At 39.9% G+C, this 21,567-nt stretch overlaps 1 protein-coding gene across 1 annotated transcript in view; it reads right to left on the bottom strand.

Annotated features, from left to right (window-relative positions):
* Nucleotides 1-21,567, bottom strand: part of LOC136872350 (uncharacterized) — a 99,600-nt gene that overhangs the window by 41,122 nt on the left and 36,911 nt on the right. Inside the window, exon 2 of the mRNA XM_068227410.1 lies at nucleotides 6,764-7,100. Coding sequence (XP_068083511.1) covers nucleotides 6,764-6,826 — 63 coding nt within the window. The 5' untranslated portion in view covers nucleotides 6,827-7,100. The remainder of the gene's footprint in view (nucleotides 1-6,763; nucleotides 7,101-21,567) is intronic.

The raw sequence follows: 21,567 nt of genomic DNA, 5'->3' as shown, positions 1-21,567 counted from the left end.
ATTCAAAATATTCCCTAAGAACTATGTAAGAATTCTTCAATAAAATCTCAACATGTCTAGGTTAAATCAAGGTCGTAATGCTTTATAAATCCAATCAACTGATTGCCAATGGTCAAGGACTACCGTAGATGAAACTTCCACACTCGCAAATAGCAATAACAGTATGAAGACACTACCGTCAATGATTTGCTGTTCCCACTTAAGTCATTTTAAATATTGAGTAACATGTAAAATTTTCTTCGAAAATGCCGTCATTATACTCTACTGTAGGTTATCTAGGGTTATTTTTGAATATTGTACTTTATTATTAATCTTCAAATTCACTAACCAAATGTCAATAACTCATATAATAAGACAAGCCATATTACATGTCGCTATAAGCGTCAAATATATCCTGATCCATAACTGCTTGCAATAAACTGACATCAATTAGCCTTACTCTGAATTCCTACCTTATTCGTCGTCGTATTAGTCATAATTCCACGCCTAATATCTCAATGCATATATTATTTATAACATTCACCAATCTTACCTCAATATTTCCGACATATATGACCTCACCGCAAATATAAACATCATTAACTCTGTTCAAAGTATCGCTCAATTCAACAGATTCAGTATCTTATCACAATTTATATTATATGTATCAACAACTATCATTCATATCGACGCACACTTCTCTTATCAAAGTACGAACATATTAAGCCTGTATCTACATTTGGCAATAAGTTGACGTCGTATCCTATCTCGATAACCTACAATTCAACATGCTACATATTCTCATTTCAAATATCTCAGGTCACATTTTTTTTTTGATACTCCGCTTGGGATTTCTGTTACGACTACGAAAAATGTATCGTTATAACTTTATAATACAATCTGTTTTCACAATAACTTAGGAAGTATCCCTTTTATATTTTCTGTTCTTCTTGCATATCAATCCACTCGTAAATCTTTTTCTGGTAACTTCATGCGATGTTCCCCTGTTCCTATTGTTGGTTCTTCCAATTAAAAGTCACTGCGTTCATCTAAATCACGGCCATTTGGATTCCGTTGGTCTGTACTTTCTTACTTCACGTTTATAATCTATTTGATTCCACGCGTCTGTATATTATAATTCGTATTTTCTGCCGCATGATTTCCGACATTTTAGCTATTCACGGCAAAATGACGATTTTAACACCACGATTCGAAATGATCAGGGCAATGAAATGGCACAGTATGTTGTATTTCCTCAAGTTGCTTTTAAATGTTTTATAAAAGGCGCGTGTATTGTTCTTGAAATCCTGCTCAATTTGAGCCAGCTGGTGTTTATCAAAAGCACGTTTAACGCTGCGTATGGTTTTTGCTGCACACTTTCTCTCATTCAAGAAGTTTGTCCACTTGACTTGGTTCTTTAGCGAGTTCCATTTCTGCCAGGCGAACTGTCTTTGCCTTATCGCCGGATCACCAAGCATGCTTCCTGGGCTTAGTAAGCTGAACCGTCTCTTTAGCTGTTTTGACCAGGGCCTCGCGCAGTTGTTCCCAGTTCTCTGCATCCACGGATTGTACTTTCTGTGTGAACTCATGGTTATATCCTAGTTTATCTCTATCAAATCTTTCAATAATTTTGGCTCGAACTCTCCTTGTGTTTCTCTGGGGCTGTTTGATTTTTATCTTGGATAGATAGTGATCTGAGTCCAGGTTTGCTTGTCTTAGAACTTTAACATTCTGAATTTCTCTTTGAGCCTTCCGTGCGATCGCGACATGATCAATCTGGAATTCACCTAGGTGGTGATTTGGGGATTTCCAGGTCTTCTGTTTCTTGGGCATGTGTTTAAAAGCAGTAGACTTCATTACGAGGTTAAATGCCGTACACAGCTCTATTAGCCTTTCTCCATTACGATTTGTTCTCTGGTGAGCAGGATAGTTTCCAACGATGTTTCGGAACTTTCTCTCTTTGCCTACCTGGGCACTGAAATCTCCAAGCACGATTATGGTATGTTTGTCTGGAATCTTTGATAAAATCTCCTCAAGTTCTTCCCAGAATCTACCAGTTCCCTCCGGGCCTCTCTTGTTCGCTTGGTTGATCGGCGCCATGAACGTTCACAATAGTATAAATTTTGTTTGTGCTTCGAAAGGACAGAGTCGAGACTCTGCTATTCACAGAGGTAGTGAAATTTGTTATTGAGTCCAGAATCATTTTGTTGACTACAAATCCTGTGCCGAGGTGGGGGACAGTTTGTATGACTCGTTTACCAGGTTTACCCTTGAAGATTCTGTAACCTTCAGATTCAAAGGCCTGCTCATCTGTAAATCTCGTTTCCTGAATTGCTGCAATCAATATTATTATTATTGTACCGGGAGGTACACCTCTACGCCGCACATTTAAATCTTGCGCCAACAATAACTCCCCTACTGGAGAAACACTGAACTTGAAACTAGTCCTATTTAAACTTTTCCTTAGAAGATGTCACTACCGTAATTTTGTAATTATGAAGTTGCCAGTACTGTGTGTATTTCTATTTGTTTTGTTCTTCATTGATCAAGAAGTGTGGACATTCTGCAACAGATGTCACTACAAAAACTATGATCGTGCATCCTAGTGCGAAGAGAAGGAACTTTATTTGAAGAAATTTTGTATTCATAAGTTTGTTCTTTACTAAATTTTGTTCTTTCATTTTTGGGTTGGCAATATTTATCCTTTCTTTCGGCCTGTTTTTAATTTAACCAATCAAGAATTTCTGTAATTAATTCCCAACCAATCACAGGATTCTTCTTCGTTTTGGTGTGTAACTTTAAGCTAACCAATACAAGTAAGAGAGTGTGGCTTAATTATTCATGAAAGGTCTCCAATCTTCCCCGAGGGTTTATAAACTGCGGCTGTTCACGTCTCTTGGCCACTTGATCAACATCTAACTAAGTGTGTGTACGTGAAGCAGGAGGCGGGAGACGCCTCTTTCATCATGCAGGAGGTCGTCAGAAAGGTAATGGCCGTTTAACATCTTTATTTCTTGCTAGCTCGGCAGTTTAACCCGCGGGAAAGGTCCGAAACCTTTACAATGTAACCTACTCTTCTAAAGATGTAATTCTCTGCCGATTTATGTAAAAACTTCATAAAATCTGTAACTGTAATTCGGGGATAGAGAGTGATGCACCCTCTCGAGCCCCCCTTCATTTTGGTTTGAGGTGACTACGTGTTGGTAACTAATTTTCTTATCTTCCTTAATGTTTTAAAATTTCTTTCTTATACGAGTCACCTCCATTGTTTGAGAATAGCCCCTGTTTCATCAGCCTAGTGCCCGTTAGGTTTTAGGAAGCTACATAGAGGAGTGCAAGTATTCGTCTCCTTCCTTTTGGTTTGGGCCATTTATTTAACGGTTATTTCTTTTACTCGAAGGCCCTGTAGGTTGTGTACGAGATACCCCTGTTTCAGTTTGTAAGATGGGCCATGGAAGCCCAGAAAGTGTAAGATATTTTTGGTGTTGCCTTGACTAGGATTGAAAAGCTGAGAGCGTGTCTGCTCTTTTCCAGTATTGTAAAAGTGCCTCTAGGAGGCTTGATATTGTAAATTACGGAGCTAGTGCTCCATGTATTGAGGGGTGTTCTGCCGTTGCATAATATGGTGATCTTTGTAGAAATAAGGTCGAAGCTCAGGAAGTGCTAAGGGCTGGTTTACACGGGTAGAGTAGCGAGGCGAGTAGAGTGGATAGTAGAGCTACTAGCATCGTGTAAACGACTGGGATAGTAGCAAGTAGAGTAGAGTAGCTAGTACGCAGTAGAGTAGAGTGGGTTTCCGCTGTGGTAAAGTAACTCTACCACTATCCTATCCCCTCCACCCTCCAGCTCCGAGAGCTGGCGGAGAAGGCCGAGGACGCTCGATTTTTTCAGTTGACGCGTCATTCGCCTATTCCATGTGTGTACTGACGGTATTCCGCTGAGTAAACTGAGCATTTTTGTGTGTTTATTTGGTGGCAAAATGAAGAGTACGGAAGAAGAAACATGCAAATTTGTAGAACTGACAGTGAAAAAAGAATGTTTATGGAACATAAACAGCATTATTTACAGAAACTAAAATATGAGACGGGCGGCGGAAGAGAAACCGATTTTTTTTTAAAATACGATGTACCTACAACCAAGAACTGACGAAAATTCGTAAATCCAAGAAGTCTGGAGGTGGTGCCGCCGACATCTACACTCCCTCTCTTAAGTGGTTTAGTAAAGTATAATTTGCAAGGTAAAGATTAGCTGCCACCCCCGGAGGCCCGGGTTTGATTCCCGACTCTGGCACGAAATTTGAAAAGTAGTACGAGGGCTGGAACGGGGTCCACTCAGCCTCGGGTCAACTCAGTAGAGGTGGGTTCGATTCCCACCTCAGCCATCCTGGAAGTGGTTTTCTATGCTTTCTCGCTTCTCCTCCAGGCAAATGCCGAGATGGTACCTAACTTAAGGCCACGGCCTCTTCCTTCCCTCTTCCTTGTCTATCCCTTCCAATCTTCCCATCCCCACCAGGGCCCCTGTTCAGCATAGCAGGTGACACCGCCTGGGCGAGGTACTGGTCATCCTCACCAGTTGTATCCCCCGATCCAATGTCTCATGTTCCAGGACACTGCCCTTGAGGCGGTAGAGGTGGGTCCCTCGCTGAGTCGGAGGGAAAAATCAACCATGGAGGGTGAGCAGATTAATAAAGAAAGAAGAATATTAAAAGCCACAACGTAACATTATAGCTCAGTGATATTAAGGGGAGGTGCACCTTTGGAGGTCAAACAAATGCAGGTGTATTGTCCTATAAAGGAGAACAGACCTCTCTCATTTCGATGGAAGAAGGATTTAAAAAATACCTAAACCTATAATAGTTTCGAAGATGCAACAACAAATATAAACAAATGTCAGCTGGATTGTCCCTTTAGATGAAGGTTTCTCAAGTTTCAGTGTTACACAGCGTGTTCATCATGTGTCTCGACGTGTTTAAGTTAGACAATGATGCAGGACTGTATACTTTAATCATATTAATAACATACATAGGGATCTTCTACCTCGTATCACTTGACAATGCCAATAATTTTAAGCAATAACAGTAATGCCCACAACAAATAGAATAATTTTCATATTTTGTTTAGAATATCCGAAATAATTATTGTTTACAGTACAATGTCAGGTCTTGACACTTAATCTCTACACCTGGGGCGTACAAGCAACGAACAAATGAATTATATAAATAGATCAGTAATTGGGGTATTTATGGCAAAGAAGCTACTACAAATTAGGCCTACGCCAGCGTGATTTACAGTGTACTGATGGCTATTATCATTGGCCAAGAACTTCAGTCACCTCAAGCTTAAATCTCGGTGTTATTGCATTTCTCATCACTGTGTTGTGTCTTTGAATTTGCGGTGTTATAACATCTAACAGTGTCTGGAAGTTATCAGGCTTCGATCTCATACATTTTCTGTATTCTTCTTTATACTCTGTCGCAAGTTCTCTCAGAATTAATATTGATGCCCCGAGAGTATCTCTCCTAAGCCAGCCTCTTACCCATTCCCTTCTTTCCTCATTTGCTTCTTCTAATGCTTCACTAACCTCTTGCATTAGTATGTTTGCAAATGCCTTTAAACTCTTCGTTACGATGTGCTTGCGTCTTGACATGGTGCTACTACTCTACTCTACTGTATGACTCTACTCCCGTATGAACGATACAAGTGTCAACTCTACCAGACAGTGGTAGAGTAGAGTAACGTGGCTACTCTACTATCTACTCTACTCGCCTCGCTACTCTACCCGTGTAAACCAGCCCTAAGTGAGGACATAAAGCACAAGTTCTGTTTATACCAACAATCTTGCCTTAACTAGACTTGTCTTTTGCTACTAGTACCTGTGATTTTGTTACTTGTTGTAACTTTTACGAAAGAAAAAAATATAACCTTTGTTAAAATTTTTAATTAACTTTGACTCTGTAGTTAGACCCATTAATCCCGGCACCTTCTTTCACCTCTGCTGATCCACCAACCACGGTAACAATTACTATTATTATTATTATTATTATTATTATTATTATTATTATTATTATTATTATTATTATTATTATTATTATTATTATTATTAAGCATCAGTCGGGCTTCTTGGTTCAACAGTCACCGTGATGGCCTTGGTTCAGACGAACTCGGGTTCGATTCTCGGGCGGGCTTGTAACTGTGTGTAGTTAACTCCTCTGGCTCGCGGACTGGGTATTTGTGACCATTCTTATTTACACATCTTCATCTACGCATAACACATCACATTATCAACTAGCACAGAAACATGCAATAGTGAATATAGAGTGCTGGTTTCAGGAAGGGCATCTGGCCATAAAAATCGGCTTCTTAGTCCACATCATTGCAAACCTCTCATGACTGATGAAAGGCCATGAAATAATTAAAAGAAAATGATTAAGAAGGAGCCGTTGTTCTCATTGTGCATTAAACGGGACTTGAAATGTTGTCTTCAAACCACAGACGAGCGCAGTTACTTAGTAACATTGCTATAATACTCCACGTATTAGAGAAGAAGGATAAGAGCGAAGGAGAAAGAGAGACTTTCCAAGAACGAATACGAAGATGGTTCAGATGATTCTTCTAAATTTCATCAAGGCAATAGTAATTGAAGTCCGGTCACAGAATGAAAGATTTTATGAGTGAAATGTTACGGGAATTTGGTTTCGATTGCGCATAGAATACAAGTCTAATGGATATGATAACTGGCAAAGAGGAGAAGTCAAGCTCACCTTCGTGTGCTGGCAGTGACTTACCGACCGTGCAGGTCCATGAATAGCCAGATCCAAGTCCAGAAATGCATTATACATCTCGTCCATATATTGCAGATACTAGGAGTTGCAGTTCCAGCGACTACATCTGGCAAGTGATGTTCTAGAAGATTGTTGTAGTTCTTCAGTCTCTGGTCAATAGTCCTAATGGCTAGGGAAGCATTTCTCGACAGACTTTGATCTAGCTGTCGGTTGAACTCACTAAAGGCCTGAATTATCGATTTTTTCAATTGTAAAGCAGGTTCTACAAGGAAGTCCTCCAAGTAGAGTTCTGGAACACTTCTAGCTCCTTTCTCAAAAGATTCCTGAAGCAGCGGTTCACCTTAAATCAGAACATATTCATCTCAGAATATTTTCACACATATGTCCGACTCGTTGGCTGAATGGTCAGCGTACTGGCCTTCGGTTCAGAGGGTCCCGGGTTCGATTCCCGGCCGGGTCGGGGATTTTAACCTTAATTGGTTAATTCCATTGGCCCGGGGGATGGGTGTTTGTGCTGTCCCCAACATCCCTGCAACTCACACACCACACATAACACTATCCTCCACCACAATAACACGCAGTTACCTAAATATGGCAGATGCCGCCCACCCTCATCGGAGGGTCTGCCTTACAAGGGCTGCAATCGGCTAGTAATAGCCACACGAAATAATTATCACACATATGTTAAATTCTGTAATGACAGGATATTTCATATCGTGCATTGGCTTGTATAACATGTAAGCAAATTGCATATATAGTTTTGCTAATGAATGGATTATAAATAAAATCGTAACGACCGTGTCTCTGTACATTGAATATTTTGGTGAAACTGTCGTGCAGTTATCTGTTTCAGGTGTAATCATGACCACCTGCATATTTTTTAGCTTTGATGTCTGTCGTTTGTCTGTCTGTTTGTTTGAGTGCTTATAACTGGGAAAACTACTGGATATATTTTTTAACAAACTTCATATATAGAATCCACCTGACGTTGGGTAGGTTTTAGGGCCAAGATTATTTCTAAATCCCTCAATAGACTGGAGGTTTGTAGGAAGATCGAAACAGTGATTTTAACCTCCCACACAATATAAACGACAAACTTCAATGGAAATCCACCACCCTTAATGGAAATCAATTTCTGAAACATTTTCCTTATATGCATCATTTCGATAAGAGAATTAATAAGGGAGATATCATTGACGGATCATTTTTCAGTCTAAGTTCGACCGGACTTATCCTAAAAGCGGGTGAGGGGCCGATGACCTAGATGTTAGGCCATTTTAAACAACAAGCAAGCAAAAGCGCGTGCATGTAAAGCATGTTTGTTATAACAGCAAAACTATTAGAAATATTTCAATCGAACTTAATATTTAGCATTCACCTGTACACAGGTAGTTTCTAGGGTCCATAGCATTTCAAATTCCCGGGATGGACTGGAGGTTTATAGGAAACCGAAACCGTGATTTCACTCTCCCGCAAAATATACATGACCAACCTTAATGGAAATGCACCAGCCTTAATGGAAATCGATTTCTAAAACTTTGTTCTCATGTACACCTTTTCGATAGGATAATTAATAAGCGAGATATCACTAACGGACCGTTTCTCAGTCTATGTCCCAGCGGACTTAGCCTAAAAGCGGGTGTGTCCAAGTCCCGTGGAATACTTGGTGCATGTCACTTCAAGGTGGGTTAACGGGAATAAATAAAGAGACATTTTACTACCGGTATAAAATAAAAATCTTCCGGGCTATTATACCGTGGTCCACTCCTCTCACTCCTTCCAGGCGTTTCGACTACCGCTGCAGCCCGGAATATTTTTATTATATTGACACCGACTGCGAAAGCCTTCATACTTTCAAGACATTTTACTTTATCCGAGAGATGAGATCATAAGGGAGTTTATCAACAACGATGGGTTTCATGAGCCACTTCGCCACTCCAGTGGTCAGAGAAAAGTAACCGAATTTGGACCAGGAACTGTACCGTACAATAAACTCTCATTTTGTATCTGTTTTGTTCATCTTTATCGTAATTCACGTTACTGCTGCGTGCTGATGTAGAAAAATATCATGTTAACGTGGCGTATTAAATGTTTGAATATGGGCATGTAATTTCGCAAAAATTCATGAAGGAAACATTTAATCCATTGCAAATTCCCACGCGAAGAAATAATAATTAACTGGAATGGTGAAATTTTGCTGCTGAAAGGAAGCGAAGTGAAGCTATCGGTTATACAGATCATTTATAAGAATGTCTAAGGAGGCTTTCAAAGAGGATATGATCACATCGTTGATGCGAGTACACGATCCCAACTGGTAAAGTTATATCTTGAAGGGAAATGTATATTTTTTTTGATAGCAGGATATGGTGGTGTTGAATATCTCGCATTTGTCATAGTGATGATGCTGCCAATCCATGCACCTCGCCTTGCACATTGTATTTCTTGTTTCGAAGGGCAGATGCAATTGAATATTTTAGCTTGTAATGGTGGGAGACTGTCAGCAGCTCCCGCACGAGTAGCCTCCCACGAGGGTTGTTTTCTCACTCCGACAATACTTAGTGGCTCTACCTGATAGAGCGCGTACTAGACAGACATTCCCAGTAACTTAACGGCATAAAATTAAAGGCACAAAAAATAGTCATTAATTAATCAAGCACTTCCCGGCACGCTAGAAACTTAAAACCTAATACCAGAAAATCTAATACCACAAAAACACCTAGAAAAATAGAAAATTCGCGAAGTTCCCCGAGGTGCTTGAGCTCAGCATGTCGTGGGAGGAGCGGACAGTGAGATCAGCGAACAGAAGAAAAATTGGGGTCATGAGTGAAGCGCACAATCAAATGTTCTGCTTTTCTTTCAGGTGAATGAGCAATGGAAGTCATTTCAAATGTTCTGTTTTGATGTGTGAAGGAACGCCGACTGTAGTGCGAGGGATCACTAAAGGCTAAGCAACGACATCTTGGAAAGAAAATCTCATCAGTGTGTCCCAGGTTTTGCAGAGTTGGAAGTTGCAAAAACTTCCTTTGGATGAAGATGTGTTGGCACTTTCCGGCGGGACGAGCTGCCTTATGCTTGAGATAGCAGTGACAATGTGAAAAAAATGTTTGGTGACAATGGCAAGAAATTATTACACTCTTGTGATTCTTTCTACCTTAACGGCACATCTAAAAAGTTATTCGAAACAGTTTGAACAAGGCTATTCACGCTATAACTGAGTGAGGAAATTCCGAAGAGGAAACAAATATCTGGCCAGCCGTTTTGTATTACTAGAAGATAAAATAAATCTACATATATCTGGATGTTTATGGCTTTAACACATTCGAGTTGAACGCCGCAGACTTTGAGACTGCAGTAACAGAAGCTCCCCGAGCATCAGTAACAAATGTCTTTGGCATCACATCCAAAACATAGGTCTAGCCACAACACACACGGGCAATTAAGATATTAGGAAAATATACCGTATACGCGTAGTTTCAACCTTGTTACCACCTGGCAAAAACTGTCGAGGCGTGGCTATGCATCATGCAGATCATTCCCCAAAAAGAACATCTGGCGCAGTATCTTGACAATTTCATAGACCAATGGCTGGACAAAGCTTCTTTACTGAAAACCATGCGGAATGTTTATAAGCAAAGACGAAGAACAAACAACCCTGTTGAAGGTTGAAATAGCAAGTTAAATAGGATGGTGGGAATACAAAGAGCAAATGTTTATTTCGTCGTTCAGAAATTAAAGGAAAACGCTAAAGAGTTGAGCGCCAAAATTATAGCTGAAGACATACTGTACACTTCGAAAGCGTTAGTCATCGCCTCCCGAATAGAAAGCTCGTCTCACTCCCAAGCGCTCTGTTTGGTGTTTATTCTTAAAACTGAATTAAATGTGTGCGTGTAGCGAAGTGCGCGGTACGCTAATCGATTATAAATACATAATATGCAGTGAATTCATTCTTCTCCGGTGTCGGGTTACCGACTATCCGATTAACTCATCGAGTGCCACATCCCTCTACAGGCGTTATGCGAGATTTGTTTTATTTTTACTCTTCTGCCTCTCGAGGGCCCTTTCTTCGACATTATTTTCTACTACTTGAGCTTTGCATTCAGTTTCCGAATGTAAGTAATATTTATTTTTGTAGACATCTGTCATCTAGAGCTGGAGAAAGTAGATAAAAAGCGTCACTTGCGACAGTCTTTTCCAAACCACACTCTCTCTGGATGTTCTAATATTCACAGTTCACGAATTTGTATTCTCTCGTGTCAGAAAATCAATACAATTTTTGTTTAAATAAAAAATATATCCACCGCCTTTTTATTCTTCGGAGTTCTGCGTTTCTCATTAACTGGATAATTTCAATGATGTACAGTACGGGTACTACTTTGTGGTCCAGTCACGGTGTTTTAAACATTGTTGCACGCTGAAAAAGTCCGTTAGAATGAGAATTTTTTGGAAGTGTTGTGAGCTACCATATAGTAGAGCTGAATGAATTGCTAGCATCTCCGCGGCGCCGATGACCTTCGATTAGGCCCCTTAAAACAACAAGCAAGCAGCATCTCTGCTGTGTAGATGGAGTCAGTATCTGCTGTTAATGGGCAATAGTCGGTATAGATGCACGTCAAATTTCACGTTGGCGTCCATTTTCCTGTAGGTAATATAGTTCTCCCACGTTGGATAGCATTTATAAGTGCTATATGTACGCCATCGTCTGGCGATAATTTTTTGTGTCTGGTACCCGCTTAGAAGTTAACTGGTCGTCGTTGTGGGATGGCTTACGACGCTGCTAGGTTGGTGAGGCGTATGAATGCTTCATTAGTTTGTAATGCGTCTGAAATGCTAGTTGCAGTATCTAAATTAGCCTCTAAACTATTTCTTATTTAATCCAATTTGCTCTTTTAACATTCCACTTCGAAGTAGATTGATGTAAAGTTGGTCTTGTGACTATATAATATAAATTGCTATTGCGTAATGGTTGGAGCCCATAGTATATGGTGGGGTTTTCCATTGATAATCTGTAACTATTGATGAGGAGAAAATGTAAATTTTGTTTTGGTCTGGGACCGGTACTAGGATCAACGATCCTTCGTTGAGGATAAATGAATTGTTATCTTGAATAAGATTTAAAAGAGTGCTCCAGAATATGTAATTTGTTTCACATCCTAAGACAGTATTATGAGCGTTGAAATCTGCGCAATTAGGTAGGGGTTTCTAGTTGAATAACTGAGCAGTTCCATTCTATTGCTCTAATTATTGTCTGAGGGAGATATTTTCTGTCCCGTTATCGCCGTAAGACCTGTGTCGGTGCGACGTAAATCAAGTTGAAAAAGAAACGGCTATATTACTCTTTCACGAAACTGTGCTTTGTTTTAAGAACTGTGTGTAGAAACTGTTTGTGACTAATTTTCATTAGCCAGTTTGAAAAGAAGATGGAGAGGACTGTAAATTGGTTCATGCCTAATGAAGACAGTGAGCCTGTCCTCAATCACGTCGACGTTATGTACTCTCGGCACGCTCTGGAGACGAACAGCTTAAAGAATTCATTCCTCCTTATAAGAGCTGCCTCGCTGAATCAGTGCTAGTGCGCGACACGCTGGTTCGATCCCGGCTAAGGTAGTCGATTTTGAAAGGACAATCAAAAATCTTGACACTTCATATCATTGTTCTTCTTCTTAGCTTCTCCCAGTTACCTGGAGTTGGCACTTTTGTATGAATTCGACCAAGTTTTACGGCTGGACGCCTTTCATGACGTATGTATTCACAATTGCGTGTTTCTAGTGGTGTGTAGATGAAGATGTGTAATGAAACAAACACAAAGACGCAGTCCCCACAGCAGAGGAATAAACTACATGCAATTAAACTCCCGGACCGCTCAGGAATCGAACACGGAGCGCCCTGAACTGAAGACTAGTATGCTGAACATTCTGTTAAGGAGTCGGACGCTCCATTTCATTGTTGTTGGCACGTTAAAGATTGCCGGTGGAGTTCTCTGTGTCACCCCAAAAAATTAAATTACTACCATTGATGCTTTCACGGCCGGTACTTATAGACATGATATAGGCTTTTGGGCTTAAAAGGTGAAATTCTTTACGTTTTGCAGAGAACTGTGATCTGCGTCATCAGAAGAAAATCTCGAGTGTCCACGAGAAAGGCTTCTTAAACAGTGAGCTTTTGAATTTAGACGTTACAATAGAAGTGGAAATTGTACGTTCATTCGTCACCAGATGGCTCCCTGGATGCAGCACAACGCTAGCGTTCGAAGCGGAAGCTGACGGAACCATCAGAATCAGTCTAAGGGGGTCACATAACATGTGTACGTAACATATGACTTTGGCAGGTGTATGGTATTGACACAAGCCTGGAATGAAATATCCGGAACCGGGCGAGTTGGCCGTGCGCGTAGAGGCGCGCGGCTGTGAGCTTGCATCCGGGAGATAGTAGGTTCCAATCCCACTATCGGCAGCCCTGAAGATGGTTTCCGTGGTTTCCCATTTTCACACCAGGAAAATGCTGGGGCTGTACCTTAATTAAGGCCACGGCCGCTTCCTTCTAACTCCTAGGCCTTTCCTATCCCATCGTCGCCATAAGACCTATCTGTGTCGGTGCGACGTAAAGCCCCTTACAAGAAAAAAAAGAAACATCCGGTGATGAGGAACGTACGAATTTGTAAAACATCGAGACGAAGTAACAATAGTCAAGGGACAGGGAAGGGAAATACCTACGTAAATCCTTAATGGCTGGCAACCAGGTATATTTAATTGATAGCCAGTGTCCCTGTTGAAATTGTTAAGATTTCTACGTATTTCCACAGCTTCCCGTATAATCCTGGACGTGGAGTGTCTAGCGTGGGTAAGAGCTCGAGCATCTTGGAACATGACATCACGACTCGATGATAGAGCGTGCTTAGCTATTGCCGATTTGTCAGGTTGGTTGAGACGAATATTACGTTCATGTTCCTTGATACGGGCACCAATAGACCGGCATGTTTGGCCAAAGTATACCTTACCGCAGTACAGGGAATTTCGTATACCCCAGGATATAAAAGTGGGGAGTATTTGTCCTTGGTTTTACCCAGACCGTGAGCAATTTTAGCGGCGGTACCAAACACAGTTTTTATACTGTGTTTGCGGAGGACCTTGGCAATTCGATCTGCGCTGTTGTGAATGTAAGGCAAGTAGGCAGTTCCCTTCACCTCTTCCTTCTGTGAGCTTTGCTTCGTCGTTTCTCTGGGATGCAGGGCTCTATGAATCTGTAGATCGCTGTAATCATTACCCTTGAACGTGACTTTGAGCGTGTCCATCTCCACCTGGATATTTGATGGCTCGCAAAGTCGTCTCGCCCTCTTGGTGAGTGCAGTGAGAATGCCTTGTTTTTGTGCTGGATGGTGGTGAGAATCATATGTTATGTGACCCTCGACGACTGATTCTGATGGTTCCGCCATCTTCCGCTTCGAACGCTAGCGCTGTACTCGTCCGGGGAGCCAACTGGTGACGAATGAAGGTACCATTTCTACTTCTATTATAGCGTCTAAATTCAAAAGCTCATTATTTAAGAAGCCTCTCTCGTGGACAGTCGAGATTTTCTTCTGACGACGCAGAGCACAGTTCTCTGCGAAACGTAAAGAATTTCACCTTATTTTCTTGACACGGTATATGCCCAAAAGCCTATATCATGTCTAAAATTAAATTAACTCAGCCATATTATCTATTACAGTCGACTTCCACTTTCACTGCTACTGTAGTTAGCAGCACAATCCGATTGAAGAAATTGGGAGGCAGGCCACCTACATGGCACCACTTCAGAAGATCTACACTACGGTAGCTACTCGAGCACCCGTGTTGCTCCGACAACATTCGTTATGAATAAGTAAGATAGCTCGTCTTGATACGCCTGTCATAGTCATATTGCTTTGCCTGCCCTTTTCATAGCATTTATGAACATTTAATGAGAAGCGCGTTGTGCTATGCCGCAGTTCGTAGTCATCATGCCGCCTGTTTGGTAAAAACTACATCCATATATTCGCCTTTTCTTTATCCCGCAGCTCTTGATGTAAAGTTTGGTGTTGTGTCGTAGAAGGCAGTGGTATCGTAGCTCTTCTATATAGAACGGTTATCTTGTGAGCTCATAGGTTGTTAGTCTCGAAGGAGCACTTTTTACCAAGCAGAAAACTTTTCTAAGATACGTGGCCTTCACTCTTTCTGGTGTAGTTAGGTAATCCTTCGATAGGTGTTCCCAGATAATGTCTAAGGCGTATGTCATGATGGGGTCTGTTTGCACGTAGACTGTTTACTCTTACCAGCATGTTAGTTATTAGGAACGCTCTGCCATCTGTTGAATATATTCAAAAGCTGGGAAAGGTTAGAGTGTCAAAGAGTATCTAGCAGGAAATAGTATTCTTCCGTGATCAGAGGAAGTGTGTACTCTCTGGCTTCACAGGCAGGAATCAAACATGGCTGCATGCAATGACATTACCAGGACGAATAGAAATGAATAGTGTGACGACTCCCTCTGAATCACATGTTAACAGACACGGTGTACATGTTCTCCGCCACCCGCAGCGCTGCTGTCGATAAAAGGGCCAAGTACGCGCGCTTTTCGGCGGCTTACTGTGGAAGTGTGCAAACATTTTGTGGTCTTTTTCAGTAGTTTTATACATTCTCCAGTTGTATAAGAGAAAATAGCTGGCATTAACTATTCATGAACTGAAAAAGATTATGCATTTGAGTAGGACGTATACTTTGACATATGCTTCAATTTACTATCGCATGTGAATATACGTACAACTTGCAATGTCTCGGGTTGTAATTTGGGTTACAATAAACATTCGAATGATAAGCGTCATTTTTGTTTCACCCCCAAAAGATCCCACTCTGTTCTCAAAGTGGTCGAAGGCTACTCCACGTCAACATCTGCCTTAAAGTGATAGTACACTTAACATAATTTTTCAGTCAGATTAGAGCCATGGCAAAAGCTGTTGTCAAAGAGAATGCAAAATCACAAGTACAGCTCAGGAAAAAAATTACAGCACGCTTACCTTTGATCAGCCACAATGATCTTTTTTTTTTTTGTTAGATGCTTTACGTCGCACCGACACAGATAGGTCTCATAGCAACGATAGGATAGGAAAGGCCTAGGAGTTGGAAGGAAGCGGAGGTGGCCTTAATTAAGGTACAGCCCCAGAATTTGCCTGGTGTGAAAATGGGAAACCACGGAAAACCATCTTCAGGGCTGCCGACAGTGGGATTCGAACCCACTATCTCCCGAATGCAAGCTCACAACCGCGTGCCCCTAACCGCACTGCCAACTATCTCGGCCACCATTATCAAGTTGGGAAGATAAACAAATAGCTCCTTTCACCAGTTCAAAAATTAATGTCATTCATTAGTTCTGTGGGTATATTGTTAAACATGCAAGCGAAGTGATAGGCTGTGCAGCATGTATTGGTTCTATGCAAAACAATACAGAGGAGGACCTAACAAGTCTAGAAGAATATTTTAACGCATCCAACTATCTTATTTATCCATCGAGTGAATTATTATTGATGTTTTCTCATGTTGTGAGAAATATTAGTGTACAAGAAGCATATGGGGTGAAATATTTCAAGAATGCCTGGATAGTTTACCTTCAATTACTGTTTCTTATAGACTTGGGTGCTGTACTGAACATGCTCAGGACTTGGTACCAAAATTAATTTTTCATTACATATAATGTCGATTTTATTTCCGAACAAAAGAAGTACCGGTACGGAAAGAAATGCAAGCTTGTACGACCGCAAAACATACCCGGAAAATGTCCAAGGTGTCCAGTTAACTGACTGATGGTCTGAAGTGCTGATGAGATTCATTAATTTGAGCATGTTAATATATAATTTAACTTAAGTAGTTATGTAGGAATTACATATGTGTGACATACCGGTACGTAACATCATGTGGGTGCCTGCAGAGTTTTAATGTGTTTATATTACGCAGCATGTACACTAACAGTCGAACATGCGTTTTTTTTAAAAGGTTATAGCTGATAATTGCAACTGAGTTTGATTTTGTGGTGAATTAATGAAATAGCTCTATACACAAATACCCGTTTGACATATTCATTAAGACACTGACGAACCAATTTCAGAAGTAATGTCATTAAATCATTACTAAATGTAAAATATTTCCTACGAATTTGTCACATATTACTTTCAAAACAAGGAACACTGTAATCTTAATTTGCACGAAACACAGGTCGCACATAAACACAGTCATCGGTCAGTAAATAGAATGCACATTCCTTAAACATAACAATAATAAACACACGGTTTTAAATAATTTATTTTAACGATAAATTCCGAATTAAGTCACATCAGATCTCATTTAAAATCACATGTTCAGGGACAGCTGATCCCTGTTTACCTACAACAGCGCCGCGTAGTGTAGGAACATATCAAACAGCAGAAGTCGTCACACTATCTACTTCTATTCGTCTTGGACATTACTAAGGATGAAAATCACATTATATCGGAATATTAATGAAAGTGTTGGTCGCTTAGCAACCTGCGAACTACAGAATGTATTGCGGGTTAGGGTAAGCCTTCGCCTGTAATTATTGGAGTGATCATTTAATGATTTGATTTTATGATTACTCAAAGTTGGCTGATCTTAGAGACCTATCAATGTTCCATGATTTTTTTTTATTTTTTTTTTTTTTGCTATTTGTTTTACGTCGCACGGACACAGATAGTTCTTATGCCGACGATGAGACAGGAACGGGCTGGGAATGGGAAGGAAGCGGCCGTGGCCTTAATGAAGGTACAGCCCCAGCATTTGCCTGGTGTGAAAATGGGAAACCACGGAAGACCATCTTTAGGGCTGCCGACAGCTCTGCTCCGGGATGCGAGCTCACAGCTGCACGCTTCTAACGTTTCATGATTCACCGGCAGGTAATTCCGGAGAGAACACAACAGAAATGAACTAAATCAGTCCAGGAGAACGGACAGAGCTGTTTTAATGTATAGGTTATTATTATTATTATTATTATTATTATTATTATTATTATTATTATTATTATTATTATTATTATTATTATTATTATTATCGTTAGAAGACAGGGATTCAGTCCTACAAGCTTTTTGTTACATCCGTATCTCGAAAACCCTCAATAAGTGGGTCATCAGATAAAAAACAATCGTACCAGTTGAATAATTAGGCAACGTGTTTTAAATAGATCAATCATAATCACCAAGATAACGAAATGTCAAGTGAAAGAAAACGACGAGAAGTCAAGGTTCTGAAACTCTTTGGTATCACAGCGTCATCAAGATTTCATTCAAAATGAGATTTCCTATAATTGCAGAATAAACGGTAAACGATTTTTGGAAAACACATTATCAAACCTCGTGGTATATTAGTCAGTTTCGTTCAGTGATCTTATCTGAAGTTATTAGTATCCGTATAAACTATACATTAAGTATTTCCTGCATTTTTCTTTGATAATTAACTGATTTACTTTATCCCATCCCCAAAAGCATGATGTCTGTATCCCTCCGTTATGTTTATACTAGCTGATGTACCCGCGCTTCGCTACGGAATTCTAGTGTACACGTTGTGAGCAAGATTGTATTAAATTGCATAGCTCTTAACGTTACCCTAGAAACGCGACGGGGAAGTCACCAAACATCTTTTCTCATATGAAGACTGAGTTAGGGAATTTTCATTGTAATGGTAGACCCGTTTGCATACCATCAGTCACAATCAGGTTGGGGAGTTTTCATTATAATGGCAGACACTCACTCGCCACTTGCCTTTACCGAGCTCGATAAGTGCACTCGCTTAAGTGCGGCCAGTATCCAGTATTCTGGAGATAGTAGGTTCGAACCCCACTATCGGCAGCACTGAAAATGGTTTTCCGTGGTTTTCCATTTTCACACCAGGCAAATGCTGGAGCTGTAGTTTAATTAAGGCCACGGCCGCTTCCATCCCACTCCTAACCCTTTCCTGTCCCATCATCGCCGTAAGAGCTATCTGTGTTGGTGCGACGTAAAGCAACTAGCAAAAACCACTTGCCTTTTTACATCCTCAGAAAGACTGTGTTAGTGGTTTTGCCAACTGAAGTGAACATGCATTACAATGATGTCAATAGAATGGCGCGATTAAAAGCAATGCTTTCATATGAAATACTCGATCAAATGAAACACCACACATTTTCTCACTTTTAACGAACAGGACTGCACTGCCGATCTAACAGTCCGAAGTTCCAGAGCTTGAATGACCAAGCCGCAGACAACCATGATTCGTGAACACTCTTCGTCTTTCTTCGGCGGGGAGAGGGTCGAATAGTGGAGACTCCCAGGGCCAAAACTATGCTCTTTTACTAATCTGTTTCCTAGGAGTACCCGATGAGTGGGAAAATATCAATTCACTACACTGGCGGCGGCGGAAAAATCTATCTGACTTGGATGCAAAAAGAAACCCCCTCTGCACTGATAATTTGGAATAAAATGAATGTAGAATTTAATAAAAGTGAAGAGGAAGAAGCTTTTCTTAAGAAACGGCCCTCTTCAGGGTTGTTTTTTGAGTTATTTAGTGAATTGTTGTGCTATAATTTGGAATAGGTCTAAATTGTTTTTCTAGACCAGGCCATACTACTACTACTACTAAGTCAGCCTCTGTCGTAAGTATGCACAGTGCTCATTCAAAACAGCGCGTCAGAGTAGGGATCGAATAACTGGAATACTATTAAGTACCAGTGTGTTACGTACCAGCTGTATCAGAAAATGTATGAACCAGAGGAATGGCGTGCTAAAGAAGAAAGTTTTCTAACTCCCCGGCTATTTCCCACCTATATTCAGTCAGGCTATTATACTCGGTACGCAGCAGTAATCCCATCTATCGGAGTTGAGAGACAGCATAAGTGACAAAGAACATCACAACAAAGAATGGTCAATGTAATGTTATGTTATTGTTGATCAAGGTTATGCGCTTTCGATATTGTAGGCCTTCACATTTAGTTTTCTTCCGACTCTGAAATACAACTCATCATAGTCGGTACGGTAAAACTGAATAAAACATAAATGATCGGAAATTGTATTCTCTATAACTTTTGTTATGTAATACTTTTCGATAGGACCACTAACATAGGTATTTAAAAATTAAATTTTAGGCGCCTTCCCCTAAACTACAATTTCATCCAAGGTGAATAAAATTGTTTGTAACTTAGACTGTAGTTTCTTATTCCCCGACTCTATATACCGATTTTCATTAAATTCTGTTAACCTATTTTCTCGTGGCTCGGCGTCGATATGGACTTAGCAACAAAAATACAAATTCAGAGCCAGTACGATAAAAATGTACAAGACATAAATGGTCGGAAATTTAATTCTATATAACACTGGTTATGAAATATTTATCAATATGACTACTAAAAGTATAAATATTTGAGAACTAAATTTTAGGCCTTCCCCTAAACTACCATTTCATTCAGCGTGAATACAATTATTTATATCCTAGATTTGGCTCATTCTCCGACTTTTTATACCAGTTTTCAATGAGATAGGACCGCTAATGACATAAATATTTAAGAATTAAATTTTAGGCCTTCCCCTAAACTACCATTTTACTCCGCGTGAATAAAATTATTTACAGCGTAGATTGTAGCGGCTTATTCCCCTACTTTTCATACCAATTATTATTAAGATAGGACCACTAATAACATAAATATTTGAAAATTAAATTTTAGACCTTCCCCTAAACTACCATTTCTATCAGCGTGAATAGAATTATTTATAGCTTAGATTGTAGCGACTTATTCCCTGACTTTGCATACCGATTTTGATTAAATTCTCTTTAGCTGTTTTCTAGTGATGCGTGTTCATACATACAGACAGACAGAAATTACGGAAAAGTAAAAAGTGCACTTCCTTGTTATTGTGGACATGGCCGATACAGAAATACCATTCTTTTCAAATTCTGAGCAATGTACACACAAAACTCTTATTTTATACATATATAGATGAAAGTGATGAAACGAAAAGTTTCTTGGTTTTTTTAGTTCCAAAAATGAAATGTCTCTCCTTTAGATTAAATTAATAAATTTCTATGTTTGTCCATATTGAACCAAGATTACAACTTCTATTATAATTTGGATCCACCTTATTCAATACATAAAAACTGTTCTTTAGATGAAATTACAACATATATTTCAATCAGAACTAGTTTCGACGCCCTTTTTGCGTCATCATCAGCTGATATAGGTTCTTGGAAAAATTGGCAATCACATAAGTTTATCTACGTCAAATTGAACACAGTTTAAAACCATATTAACAACCTAAACTGTGTTACAATTATACTGTCTCCAAGTCCATATTTTGTACAAGTCCGAGACTTGCGAGTCTTAAACCTTAAATTGATGAAAACATATGTATACCGGTTTGCTCACTAATAAAATAACGTGGATTTAAAAGAACAACAAATTAGAAATAAAATAGTCTTGAAGAAACATTAGCTTAATTTAACACACTTCTTAAAACGTGACGTAGAATCGTCTTAAAATTCTTCAATAAAATCTTCAGAGTCGCTTAATGGAGCAATCCTAGTGAGGTGGAAACGAGCAATCGGTCCTTTAAGGTGTTAACAAGTACAATGTTCCCAGTTCAATGCGGACCTGAAATAATAGGAATGTGATAAACTATCACTTAACTGAAGAGGCAAAATATAAAATTACGTCTTATAACGTAAACATTTTTACGTGACTCACCTCAAAAGATCGCTGTCCATGCAAAGCTCAATGAAGCCTAGCGAGCAGTGTTGTGTTAGTAATCAAGTGTCCAAGGTTGGTCGGGA

This window comes from Anabrus simplex, chromosome 4, assembly GCF_040414725.1.
Source record: "Anabrus simplex isolate iqAnaSimp1 chromosome 4, ASM4041472v1, whole genome shotgun sequence".
NCBI lineage: Eukaryota > Metazoa > Arthropoda > Insecta > Orthoptera > Tettigoniidae > Anabrus > Anabrus simplex.
Note: the sequence above shows the minus strand (reverse complement) of the source record. Positions and strands in the feature narration are given on the sequence as shown.